General features: G+C 36.9%; 1 protein-coding gene across 1 annotated transcript; it reads left to right on the top strand.

The window, feature by feature from the left end:
• Positions 1 to 1939: 1939 nt before the first annotated feature.
• LOC306872677 (F-box only protein 10-like) lies at positions 1940 to 13655 on the top strand. The gene is made up of 11 exons (XM_079421366.1): positions 1940 to 2142; positions 3437 to 4064; positions 5730 to 6539; positions 7311 to 7460; positions 7706 to 7842; positions 7971 to 8041; positions 8212 to 8364; positions 9229 to 9558; positions 9966 to 10276; positions 11235 to 11416; positions 11849 to 13655. The coding sequence occupies exons 2-11, from the start codon at positions 3474 to 3476 to the stop codon at positions 12024 to 12026; spliced, it is 2913 nt and encodes a 970-aa protein (XP_079277492.1). The 5' UTR covers positions 1940 to 2142; positions 3437 to 3473; the 3' UTR covers positions 12027 to 13655.
• The last annotated feature ends 940 nt before the right edge of the window (positions 13656 to 14595 follow it).

Genomic DNA, 14595 nt, shown 5'->3' with positions numbered 1-14595 from the left:
TCTCTCTCTCTCTCTCTATTCAATTTTCAATTCATATTGCTTTATTGGCATGACATACTTAGATACATATTGCCAAAGCATAGCAGAATAAAAACAAACAAAAATACATATACATCTATAAATAATCAAAACAAACCTAAATACATGTAAACTACATCCATATATATATATTAATATAAACATTAATGGTACTACTAATGCAGATGTGTTCACTCTTACTTCTTAGTTTGTGGCATTTATAAATATGATGTGCTACCGAAGAGGAAGCAGGTCCTTCAGCGAGTTATATTCTTAATTTGAATATTATTCTTAATTAACTCAGGAATAATCTGCTGTATTTGACTGTGCAGTGCATCTCTTAAGGACGTGTATTTGTCACAGTGGAGGAGAAAGTGTTCCTCCGTCTCAACTGATCCAGATCTTCTGAAGCAGCTTTACATTATTATCCATACATAGCCATAGCTCATTTGTAATTCTCAGTCATCACTGTCTTGCTTTGAATGATTTACCCCCCAGTGCAGAGCTTTCATCACAAAACTATAAGCAAAAATATAATCTTACTTTCTTATTTTGGGGAGATATAGCAACAACTGATGTTTATTTGCATTTTATTATTTTAATTTTTAGTATTGTTATACTAAAAATCTCTTTCATTTACATTTCATCTATTTAGACATATTAGTTAATCTTTTTCATCTTAAGTTCCATCATTTTGCTCAGTTTGTGCCTCTGATTTTTTTTTCTTCCATGAGAATGAGCACTATTGTTTCATTATATCATAGTACTATATGGGCCATAAAACCCTGATGTGTCAAATACAAAACATTAAACATACACAAACTTTCCCAAATATGTGTGTGTGTGTGTGTGTGTGTGTGTGTGTGTGTGTGTGTGTGTGTGTGTGTGTGCGTGGTCCAAAGTTTAAAAAAAAACTGTTACATTAAAAATATATATTTTTCTATTCTTTACTATTACCTCAAAATTCATTATAAAGAAATAATGAAAATTCCAGAGGGAGCCCTTTGCCTTCTGATAAAGTCTATAAACTGACATCACAAATGAACAGCTTTACAGGAAGTTTTAACTCAAACATAATGTGTTGATTGACATAAATTTGTACAGTGGTACCATCATGAGGATACTAAAAAAGTTAATGGGGTTTAAAGAGTATGAGGGAAGCTCTCTTCTTTCTTCCTGAGAACTTAAGTCATGGGGATGTTTAGTGCATGGTGGACTGTGGGAGACAAACAGAGAAATGTTAGAGACACAAAAAAAGCAATTCAGACACATACTGTTTGTGTTCTCCAAATAGGGAAAGGAAGGCATATAATCAAATATAGCCACTGTCTGTTTGATTTTGTTAAGCATATTTAACTTCTGTAACGTAATTAATCACACTTAGAAAGGAAATGCAATTATTGCTTTAAGTGCAATATGCAATGAATGAATGCTTGAATATGCAATAATTGCTTTTTTATGCTTTTACAATATTGAGGTGTATGGCAATGCTCTACTGACTGACAAGGACTTTTAATTTGAATGAGAAACGTTTGCCATTTCCTGTGCATGCATTAATTGGAGATATTTAATAAGATCATTTCACTACTGGAATAAATTTAGGTCAGCGTTTGCTTGCAGATATTTTGAGTTGACATGGAAGTACAAATGAATTGTAGATTAATTTTACAGTAATTATGTGAAATCCCTTTACAAGACTAATATAGCTTGCAAATAAATAATTAAATGTAGGCTATTCAGGAGGGTAATGTATTCTGCAAGTCTAATCACAAGAGACAGGAGCGATGGATGATTTTGATCATCAGCTTCAATAAATGATGCGCGCGCCTGCAAAAGAGGCAAAGAAGGGGGGATTGGGTCAAAAGCTTAATATCACGTGTATTGCTGCACAATAAAAACCATGTTGCTTAACAACTGAGTCAGACAAGAGGGAAAAGTTGTCGTTGTCGTTCGTAGAGAAACATTCCCCGCCTCCTCCTGAATGAAAATACGTGAGCCCTATTTACCACGCCTTCAAAAACAAGGAAAATACCAAGAAATACGAGATTTTTTACCCAAGAGAGAAAACGGCCGCGATGAGCTTTACGTCGGATAAAATGCTAGCTGAACACAGTATTGTCAGAGGTAGGTTCGTTTGTTGTTATTGCGCTGAATCAGATGGCAGTATTGTAACATGTCGTTGTTGTCACGCAGATAAGAAGTTGCTGCAGAATCGATGGATGTGTTCTTTTCCTTTCGTTTGAACTTCAGTCGAATGCACCCATGACTGTTTTCATTTGTGTGCTCGTATTGCGTCCTGTGTTGCTTTATTATTGCATGCAGGACAGGGCAGTGTGATTCTGTACTGTCTCTTTGCCAGTAGCATTGCATATTAATTTTATTGAATCAGTATTATAGATATATAATATTTAGATTGGAGCAGTGAACCCTAATGTTGCATTTAACGAATAATATGCTCTTATTTGGAAACAGAATTTGAGACATATAAACAAACACACACACACACACTTGTAAAAGCAAATTTCCTTTTTTAATCAAATTTTTGCATAAGATCAATTTTTTATGTTCTGTCTGTTATCTTGAATCATGTCTTTCACCTTTGACCTTTGATTAGGGTTTTTCTATTTTTTTTGGTAAATTTATGAATCATATGTAACCTAAAATATTTTACATCATCCCATGAAATCAAAATGAGATTTATCTATTAGCTTTCTATATGCTAGTGTACACCTAAAAGTTGACAAAATGACCAAATTAGCAGATACACAAAGTTTGGGATCAGTAAGATTTCAAACAAATGCCGTTCTTTTGAACTTTCTGTTCATTAAAAAATATATATCACAGTTTCCACAAAATTATTAAGCAGCACAGCATAGCTTTTTTAACATTTATAATAATAAATGTTTCTTGAGAACCAAATCAACATATTAGAATAATTTCTGCAGGATCACGTTACACTGAAGGCTGGAGAAATAGCTGGGGAAAATTCAGCTTTGCCATCACAGGAATAAATTCCACATATATATAAAAAAAAGTTATTGGTGAGCATAGGAGATTTCTTTCAAAAACATTTAAAAAAAAAATCTTCCTAACCCCAAACAAATGGTATTGTATATGCATTTAAAATTTGAGTCTTTGATGACTCATCATGTACTAAACAAATTTCTGCCCAATTAAATGTTCATGAGAATGACAGCATTGTCACCACAAGTAGTAAATTGTAGTTCATGACTAAAGGCTGTTTTAAATAATAATAATTATGATTATAAAGGACTTCAGTATTTCCTGCCCACTCTTCCCGTTTCAACAGGAAATGTGTCAATACCGGAAAGAAAGTGTTATTGTAAAAAAGAAAAATGCAGTTATAATGATATTTATATTTTTATTGAGCAAATGCTTTTGCCCTGTTTACACTAAGGTGATCTGCCAGGTGAGGTGGCGTGGTGCTGACAGATATGGAGGTGGGAAGTCTGACTGTCGAGCTTTGGCGCCTCATCCTGGCATACCTGCCTCTGCCAGATCTGGGTCGATGCTGTCTGGTGTGCAGAGCCTGGCGGGAGCTCATTCTGAGTTTGGACAGCACACGTTGGCGCCAGCTCTGTCTAGGATGCCCTGAATGTCGCCACCCAAACTGGCCTCGTCGCCCCCACCTGCCCCCTGTTTCCTGGAGAGAGGCTCTTCGTCAGCATGCTCTTGCCAGCCGTACCTGGACCCAGAATGGCTCGGACCTCCACTCGTCTGCCTGCCTCCATCTTTTCCGCCGGAGAAAAGACCGGAGAGTTTGGCATGTCGGGACCGTAGCCGGAGGTGGCTATGAGACTCTTAGGGGAGCGCTGGCTGCGGCAGGGCCATACGATAAGGTGGTGCTCCACGCGGGTGTGTATGAGGAACAGGTGGAGGTGTCCCTCAAGGTGCCTGTGGAGATTGTTGGAATGGGCAAGTTGGGGGATGTGTCATTGTTGGTTAGCTTTGATCAACAATGCCCAACAGCGAGGCTGTGCAATCTGGTGTTCATGCCAGCGTGGTTTTCACCTGTGGTTTATAAGGTGAGTTTTGATACTTCCACATCAAAAGCATGCAAATTGTAACATCTATGCATATTCAACCAGAAAACACTGGCATCCATAACTGGCTGAACACATTCTAAACCCTATTAACTGTGGACTTTATCTCAGTGTCCCTAAAAATCTGTGATTAACTCAGCTGTCAGCATCCAAATCTGTAAATGCTTCAGCCCCTTAAACTCCAGCAATAGTGTGTTATTTCTCCATGTTTTCTGTGTCTGTCTGTCTGTCTGTCTGTCTGTCCATCCATCCATCTGGTGATCCATTTGTTTATGTTTTTCTGTCTGTCCATCCATTTATCATCCAACCATCCAATCAATCTATCCATCTATCCATCTTTTTCCTTCTGTCTGACTTTCTGTCTGTATATTTGTCTGTATTTATCAATAAATATAGATAAAAATATAAATATGTATTTATCTGTATATCTGGCTATCTATTCATCCATCCCTCCCCATGTAGGACATGGTTTAAGCATGTCATTTGTTATCATCTCTTTTAACTGAAGCTTGATTAATAATAGCTCCGCTGTCTTTGCCACTCTTTAAAGGGGTCATGACATCGATTTTTTTATTATTCTATTAATATGTTCCTTAAACTTATAAAAATAATAAATGTTAATCTGTTAATAAAGTTTTTTTGCACAAAAAAATTATAAATTTATATGTGGAAAAATAATTTTCAACCCTCATTCTGAGTCTCCGTCTAAAACGACCTGTTTTTAAGGGGTGGGTCCTTTAAGGCCTGTCTAGAATCGGCCACTGTTATGATTGGCTAATGTCATTGCATAGGAAACCGTATTAACGCCTCCTCACTATTGCATGTGAGTGTTTTGACAACATGATTAAAATAAAATGGTCATTTCCAGATAAATCATTATAAAACTTACAGTTTGTGATGCAGCTGCAGTCAGATCTAGAAGAGCCATCTTTCATGGATCTTTCAGAACTCTCCATGACACTGTGCCTCGTTTACAAAACAAAGTACTCCGAACAATCCTCTGACACGACCCAGGATGCTATTAAAAATAAACTAGCCTTGTTCCTTACTCTGGGATCCTTCTTATAACTGTACAAAGATTTGAACGAGCTGTTTAAACCAAACGCGTCAAAGCAAACGTTCTTTCACTACATTTGTCCTATAGTGAGTGGACTGTGTCAGAAAGCGAACGCGCATCTGTATACTGTATCCAGGGTAGACAAGATAGCTGCAGTGATTGTAAGTGTCAAGCCATTAAGCAATGGCAGTGGGCGGGGCCTATGTTGAGAAGATGACTATTCGTCAATGCCTTGCTCTGGAGGCAGTGTTTATGCAAATGTTTGCGTCCGGGTGACATCATCTTGCACCTCAGATCCAAAAGGAGCCATTTTGGAGCTTGATTAAATAAATACTTTGTTTATAATGAGGAGGACGTTTTAAGCTATGAAACTTGCACAATGTTTTAATGGAACAAAGACCCCTTATATGCCAAAAGATCAAGGTAAATTTAATTTCTCATGTCATGACCCCTTTAAGACTTCATACAGAAAACAGTAAATTGATATTGAAACACTGTTAAATTGTATTAAGATAATCTGATTTTTATTGAGACACTGTTAGATTTCCTATAGTGCTAAAATGACATATTTTCTCTTGTTTCTTTCTTAGACGTCTTCTGGTCATGTCCAGTTGGACAACTGTAACTTTGAAGGCTGTCAGCTCCACATCCGGGGTCCAGGGACGTGTCAGGCTCGTTTCTGCTCCTTTGCCCAGGGCAGCTCAGCCCATTTTCTGGGGGTGGCCATAAGTTTAATGGACAGTTGTGAGTTCTCAGGGGGAGATTCTGCCTCTGTCACTGTGGAAGGTGCTTCGGTCTCTGAACGCAACTGGGCCTTCAAACACCTGGTCGCCTTGGCCAAGACCTTCACCATGATGACTAGTAATAATGGGTCAACTGATCAGGGTGGGAAAGAAAGTGTGGGTGCTGGTAGTCATGTAAACACACCCTTGGAAGGAGTTAACACAATGGAGGACTGGAATAAACCAGACGTAGATTGGGAAGCAAACTGGGCAAAACAGAAAGGTGGAAATAGTCTTCTTTCAAGTCAGGATGGTACAATGATTGAGGAGGATGGCATGGAAACATCGAGTGAGTCAAGTGAGGAAGATGATGAGCAAGCCGGCGAGAAAAGCACAGGCTTAAAACTTTCATATGATCAGCACGGACTAGCGCATCTCTCCAAAACAGATACGCCTGATTCTTCTGCATTTCCTGCACTGTTGAGCCTGTCTGCAGAACTGCAGAGGGATGCAGAGGCACGGGATTTGGCTGCATCGGTTCAAGGCTGCCTGCTGCGGCGCTGTCTGCTGCGCGATGGAAAAGGTGGTGTGCACCTGTGCAATCACGGTCAAGCTCGACTGGAGGCCAATGTGTTCAGAGGGCTCAACTATGCAGTGCGTTGCATCCAGAATGCCAAAGTGTGTAAAACCTGCATCTTAATGGCCCTTAAAGCTGTTGTGTGAAATTTTGTTGACCTGAAAATACCTTTTCCAAGTTTAATGTGCAGAGACAACTACGAGTAAGCTTTTAGTTGGCTGATTTCCCTGAAAAGTATATATACGGCAGCTTTTGGTGCTTTGGGAAAAACTGTTTACTATTACTAATAATCCGGCCCTGAGTGTTGGTCAGCCAGCATTACAATTTTTTTTGTTGTTGTTTTTCACCCCAATTTTTATAATCATATTACCTTTTCCATCGTCTAGTACTCTGTTCACTGGAAGTTACTATAAAAAATTATACAATACAACAATAATAATTTATTATTAACCCTAACCATAACACTGTTAAATGTAATATATAGCAAACTCCAAAGCCATTTTGGTACTGGACAAATTCAGTTGTAGCATTTAAAATGAGGAATTTTTCAATTTAGTGCTTCAATTTGAACAAAATAGTATAGCATTTTAATACTGACATTAATTTATCATCAGACAAAAAATGAAAAAATAAATAAATTTAAGCACCAACCACTTTTTTTTTTTTTCATAAAATGTAAAAATGAATTAACTTGCCATGCCATGCTGCTGGTAGGACAAAAATCACGCACCAGATTTAATAATAGTGCAATGTCATGAAATATTTTCTGTACAAATGTCTCTGATCTTACTCTCTTTTATCTTCTTTTCATGTCCTGGTTCTCTTTCACCAATGTCTCTTTTTTTTATACTGTGTGTCTTTTTTCTGTTTAGATGGTGATGTTGCGTAATGAAGTGTGTGGGTGCAAGGCGTCTGGTGTGTTCCTGCGACTCTCTGCTCAAGGTCTCATTGCTGAGAACAACATTCATTCCAATGGGGAAGCGGGACTAGACATTCGCAAAGGGGCTAATCCTATCATATTGGTAAACATTTCTTTTAGTATGCTAAAAAAAAAGGAGGAATATATACAGTATAATTAGATAAAAGTTTTTGTTTTTCTTACCCCAATGGCAAATAGTTTCTCGTATACAGGTTTGCTTTTAAATTAATTAGTGTAATCAAGAGAACTAGCGCAGAGGAAAGTTTAGAAAATATAGTGGAATTTCCACCATGATCATTTTGTGTGGTACATTGTTTTTTCTTTCCCTTTCTTTTTTCCTGGCTACAGTGTAATAGAATCCACAGTGGCTTGCGTTCCGGGATTGTTGTCCTGGGCAACGGGAGAGGTTCTATCCGCAGCAACCAGATCTACGGCAACAAGGAAGCTGGCGTGTATATTCTTTTTAATGGAAATCCTGTTGTCAGGTATACAGTGCAGGTGTTTTATTCAAATAAAGTTGGATAACAAGAGCAAAATTAGATATATTTGTTTGCTATCATGAAACTAATAAGAATGAAGATCTGATTTCTGTTTCTTTCTCTCTTTATGACAGTGGAAATCACATTTTCCAGGGCCTTGCAGCAGGAATTGCTGTCAATGAGAATGGAAGAGGAATGATCACTGGTCTGTTTGACTGCTGCACCATTTTCTCTTTGCTGTTTAATTGTATATAGGTGCTTCAAGCACAGTAGACCTTGCCCTTTTCAAGCGTTTCCTCATGCTCTTGAAACAGCTCAATTAAATTATGCGAAAATCAATTTGAACTGCTGCTTTACTCCTCTCGTATCTGATAGAGAATGTTATAAGGCAGAACCAGTGGGGTGGTGCTGATATCCGTCGAGGAGGTGATCCAGTTCTCCGCAATAACTTCATCTGTTATGGCTACTCGGATGGAGTGGTGGTGGGAGAGAGAGGGAGGGGCCTCATTGAGGGCAACCACATATACGGTGTGCATATTTCATATTTATACGTTTAAGGCATTTGGCAGATGTTATCCAGGCTCTGTTCATTCTGTAGCTGATATGTTTGCATTATAATTTAAGTGCGTGATCAGGTGAAGTGCAACAGTGAGAAGTAATTTTACCATACGCACTGACAGAAAAAATGCTGTGTGACAAAATGTCATCTAGTCAGAGCATGTTTGGCACACATTATATAGCCAGTTCGACCTGTGGGTGGGGCTACGACAAAAACTGTGCCATAACACAAAAACCAACTCACACAAAAATTAGAATAAGCATTCTGTTTAGATCAATTTAGTACTACACAAAAATAATGTAATGTACTTTTGACAATAACTAATGTCATTTTGAGAATAAAGTGGTAACATTACAAGATAAAGTAGTAATATTTTGAGTCAAAATTACAAAGGCATTACATTACGATGTTAAAGGATTAGTTCACTTCCAGATTAAAAATTCACTGGTAATTTACTCACCCCCATGTCATCGAATTAGTTCATGTCTTTCTTTCTTCAGTCGAAAAGAAATTAAGGTTTTTGAGGAAAACAGGAGTAAAGAGAGCTGCTTTGGATTGCAGATTGCATTTGGTCAAAAAATAAAGATACTTTTTAGGTCTGATTTAGTACCACAGTAAAATAATCACAAGAATAATACTGAAAAAAAGACAATTTAATAATGATTTAATAATAGACCTTTGACACGTAATAAAAAGTGAAAAAATAAATCGTTGACCATAATACTTCAAGAATAAAGTCAAAATTACAATGGTCTAACATAGCGATGTTCAACTCAGAAAAGAACAAAAGATACATTTTTGGTCATGACATTGTATAATTGTGTGTTTTGTAGGGAACAGAGGCTGTGGGGTATGGGTAATGTCATCTAGTCTACCTCAGCTCATTGGAAACCATATTACCCATAACCGCATGTATGGGCTGGCTGTGTTCTGCCGGAAGGACACAGAGTCTGCTGTGAGCCGAGAGGGCTATCGCTCTTTACAGGAAAGAGAGAGAGGAGTCGGGGTTGGAGAGAGGGACAGAGGAGGTCCTGAGAACTTCAATGAGGAAGGAGAACTGATGGCATGGGAAAGTGATATCGATAGCGAAGATGAGCGCTTTTCCTCTCGACGGCCAATCACAGTTGCCCTAGTGGAAAACAACTGCATTAGCCACAACGGAGGTGAGTTTTTGTTAAATATAATTTCTGTGAGGTATAGACTACAGACTTTACAATGGTAAGTACTGTAGAAAAGTACTAATTCACATAGTTTAGTTATGTCAAAAATTAAATATGATGCTACCCTGGTCTATATATTGCTTTACGTAAGTGTATTGTATGCATGCAGTTAAAGTTGAATGTAATATATATCCAACTTTATATATAGAGATGGGAAATAAAACCGTTTTATATTTTTGTGATTTAAAAAAACAAAAAACAATCACGCAGCAGAGATTTGCTATATAGTATCATTATTTGGTGGCCCTTGGCATCAGAAAGTTGTAAAACCCCTAGTCAACTTCACCTGATCATGTTAGATTGACATCTCACCCACTTCTATCTCCTTTTTCTCCTCTCTGTCTCTCCAGCTGTTGGAGTGTATGTGAAGAGCAGTGAGCCTCTAAACGTGGTGGCCAACATGGTGAACAGTAACAGAGGAGATGGCGTATCTGTCATTCAGAGTGCTCAGCTGACACGTTTAGTTGGAAACTGTGTCCTCTGTAATGGCTGGAGAGGAGTGGCTGTGGACAGAGAGTGTCGAGTAGAGCTGCGTGGCAATGGGGTTTATGGCAATAACTGTCATGGTGTCTGTTTCCGAGGCGATGGGCTGATTGTGGAAAATGATGTGGTCGGAAATAATGCTGTTGGAATACGAGTGATGGACAATGCAGATGTTAAAGTGAGTATGCTTCAATTTTTACTGTCACATGGTTGAAAAAGTAAAAGGATACAGTGGCTGTGTCCGAAATACAGATGTTTTTGTGTCACATCCTGCCTACTAATATGAGAGATTAACGGATACTGTTTTTAAGGCCAATATTGACACTATTTTTAATTAACTGAGAACATATTTGCAGAACTGATTTTTATTAGTTTGATTTAAAATGACAGTAATAATGTTAATAATAATAGACTACAGTAAAATGATCAATACAACCTTCTTCTTAATAATAATAATAGACTACAATAAAAAATATTGCTAGCATCGTTAATTATTAATAATACTATGTGTATTATATTAATGCATGTGTATATAATAATAATTATTACAATAAAAATATTCAAATTTATTATTAGTATTATTATTAAAAATACTTGAGTCATTAGTTCTTGCTGTAACGAATTTCTGCCCAATGTAAGGATTTTAATATAATATATTATTATTATTACTACTACTACAATAAAAATATATGCTTATAATATATTATTATTATTATTATTATTAAAAAATGTAGCCATTAATTTAGCCACTGTCCAATATAAGCATGACAATTTAATATAGTATTATTATTGTTAAGCTTGCAATGTGTCAGGAATTTCTGTCTGTTGTAAGCATAAATTACAAAACTGAAAAAATATATTTTATAAAATTTTAGAATTATCTTTAGGCATCATAGATGTGCCCCTAACTGATGGAGAAGTTGGGTGTATTTATAGATGTGCTCTTTTTGTTTTAATGGGAAATAATCATTAAATATTAATGTAGTTATCACTAAAGCCTACCTTTATACAAAAGCACTGGTTGTGTAGTTATTGATTGACAGGGCCGCAAAACCTTAGGTTTCGGACACAGCTCATGTACTGTTTGATCTACAGTCCCTGCTATCAGATGCTGACATTTGCTTGTTGTTCTTCAGGTATTGAGGAATCGTGTTCAGGCGTTGCGGGGTTATGGGATTTCTGTAAAGGAGCGGGTCCGAGGTGTGGTTCAGGAGAACCTGGTTTATCAGAGCCACTCTACGAGTACTAAAACCCCCATACGGACAAACAAACAGAACCTGGAGTGTGTTGTACTTAACAACTCTCTACTCACACCCAGGTTAGATACACTCACATGTCATAGGCACAAAACTCTATATGTAGTTTAGAAGAATAGGCCAATTTCATGTATCTACAATATATATCATAATATATAGCAATGCACCAAAATGATTGAAATTTTTTTTTACCAAAATTAAAGTCATTATGCCGAAATTGACAATGTTTATTTAATAATAAATGTAGATAAATGTAACCTTACATGACATTGTTTACAAGTTTATTTACGTCTTTCTCTTCTGATGTTCATTTCTGTTTATTTTGTGCTGTAACTAGTAGTAAAGAGGAAGAGATGATTGGTTCACATGTCACCCTTCCAAAACTGTTTCAGGCAAAATGGAAAATTAATTTTCTGCTTAATATTTTTGGTTCTGTGCATCGCTAATAATATATGGTACAATATATTTGATCTGTATTACTCTTTCTGTCCTAGATCACAAGCGCTTTGGGCCTTGGATAATCCACCTCCTCGTCCCCACAATAGTAACCCTTCTAGCGTCAACCCCTCCACACTTCCTGCTCACCTTGCCATCACCATGACAAACAGAATCACTGCCTCTGTAGAAAGTGGTTGCCATAACAACGGCAGCATCTTTTGCTCAATTTTATGAGGTACATATTTCCTGGCTTTATAGCTCCACAACATCTGATGGATATTCCTACAATGTTCCCTCAATGTGAACCCTGGGTGGAGGAGGAGGTGAAGACACTGCTTCAGTGTTGGATGGATGATGAACAATCAGATTAAGCCTCAAGCACATGATGTTAAAATGATCAAAAAGCACTTTTTTAATATGATTAACCAAAGGTAGGTTGTTTAGTAGTCCGATAATCAAACTTTAAAGGATTAAGACCACCTTATTGATATACTTTGATCTGAAATGAATCAGTCCACTCACTCTAAATTGATCAGTGTATTTACGAGCAACTTATTGAAGTTTGGATTTTATCGTATACCTGATGTCTGGCTGGCTACCAATCCAGCTGAAAGCACATTCAGTACAGAACAGTTTTCTCCTGGAAGCAAATTATTTCAAATCAAGCTTCTATATAACAAAATCAATTTAACATGAATCAGGATTTAATTGTCCAGTGGTCCTACAGCCTGTTATCATTTTAGACATTCACACAGTCAGGAGGGAGAAAGAGACACAGGGGAAGTTGAAGTGAGAGACATGTCACGTGGCTTTCTCTCTCTCTTCCCAAAAGAACAAAACAGCACGTACCGAGATGCAGCCAATCATGAGTTGCATTACATCGAGTGGCAATACTCAGCTTTCCTATAAAAACACTCCTGTTTTATGTACATGTGCACATTATTTAAGGGTGAAACTGAAAACTGCCTAATGGAAAGATTTGAAGATTTTGCAAGAATTTTTGAAAAGACAATTCAAGGATCCTAAAGGGATAGTCTAACCTAAATATGAAAATGTTGTCATCACTCGATCCTCATAACCCCATGTCATTTCAACCCAGTATGACTTTTATTTTTTTAAATATGAAGATACTTAGAAGAATACTGGTAAATAAATAGTTTCGGTTCCCATTGTATGGAGAAAAAAATACATATAGGTGTAGAACAACATGAGAGTGGGTAAATGATAACAATTTTACATTTTTTGTGAACTATCCCTTTAAATGTGATTTCATAGGCACTGATTCAATAGGCCTATCAATGAATCATTTATTTGAACCGTATAGCAGTAAAGAGTTTCACTGGCATCATGTAATGGAAACATTCAGATATGCAATGGTAGCTGTTTTACTATTTTGGAGACTGGGAGCAAGAGTTCTATGTAGATTATCATAAGTTCAAAGCTAAACTCAAGCTTTTGAGCCCTGTTATAATGTCAAAAAAACCTTAGTAGTAAGAAAATAACAAGAGACCAATGATAAATTGCAACTTCAATCAGTCTTCAGGTAGTTATCCTTAAGTAGTCACAGGGCTTAAAAGTGGTTGGATTTCTTAAGAGACCTTGGCTATGTTCTGAATGGAATACTAGCTTACTATTTACTAAACCTTGCAAAGTATACTTTAAATTGCCTGTTATTCTTTAAAGTTGATAAAACTAGGTATAATTCTGAATCCACAAATACTTGTTGACCTCATTGTATGTGAGTGGCAACAAGTTGTTGACTTGAATTTAAGGTTATTTTGCAGTTTAAAAATGATTTTTTTTTGTGTGTAAAAATGTCTACATTTGGCAGTCTGATCAAATAAAACTAATAAGATCCTGTCATTTCTGTTCATTCATTATAGTGGAACTTTACAAGTCATTGCTTGTAAATGTTGGACGATTCGGTATTGTGAACATTTGGACACTATGCATAGTATACATACTGCAGGAATAGTATGGAAGTATGCCATTACGAACATAGCCCATCACTATAATAATGGGTCTTGTAATGTGATTTCCTCCCAGAACAGTAGACCTTATTTATCAAAAGGTAGCCATCTTCTGTTAGATTTACAGCAGGCTGTTATTATTTTTGTAATGTTCTCATATCAACTGCTGGTTTGATTTGTAAAATTAGGGTGACCATACGTGCCATTTTTCCCGAACACGTCATCCTGGCCTGGATTTCTATATTGCCTAAAATATCTAGGTTTTGTGCAGGCTGACCGGTGTATGACATCAAAGTACCATACAGACGGTTCCTTATGCTTTCAAAACGCTCTCGAGGTACTTTGATGTCAAACACTGATCGGTCTGAGCCACTCTGCTTTTAAGTTTAAGTACATACCTAATATGTACGAGTAATTGCATCGCTTTGACCATAGATCCCACCTTCTCACACACACCATGATTGGTCCATTATGTACAATGCCTGCATGTTATTGGTCAAACTACTTTTCGATCATTACCTTCAGCGAGCATGAAAACAAACACAAAACAATACCTGGCAAGGATGTGTCTGGGAAAAATGGCACGTATGGGCACCCTAGTAAAGTGCAATATGTATCTACTAAAATGTGCCTATTTTTACAGTATGGTTTTTATACTTATTGTGCAGTATAAATATAATGGCTATCATAGCAAATTGGCTGATTTCTTCTATTTTTGTCTGTAGATGTATATTTTATAGACATGGATTTGATTCTTAAAACCAAAGACATTTTTCATAATCCTTGTCCTTGCTTGCTATACAATAACAATCAACATTGGTCTAATTCCTGTC

This window comes from Barbus barbus, assembly GCF_936440315.1.
Source record: "Barbus barbus genome assembly, chromosome: 7".
NCBI lineage: Eukaryota > Metazoa > Chordata > Actinopteri > Cypriniformes > Cyprinidae > Barbus > Barbus barbus.
The sequence above is the reverse complement of the archived record's forward strand: the minus strand, read 5'-3'. Positions and strand labels throughout refer to the sequence as shown.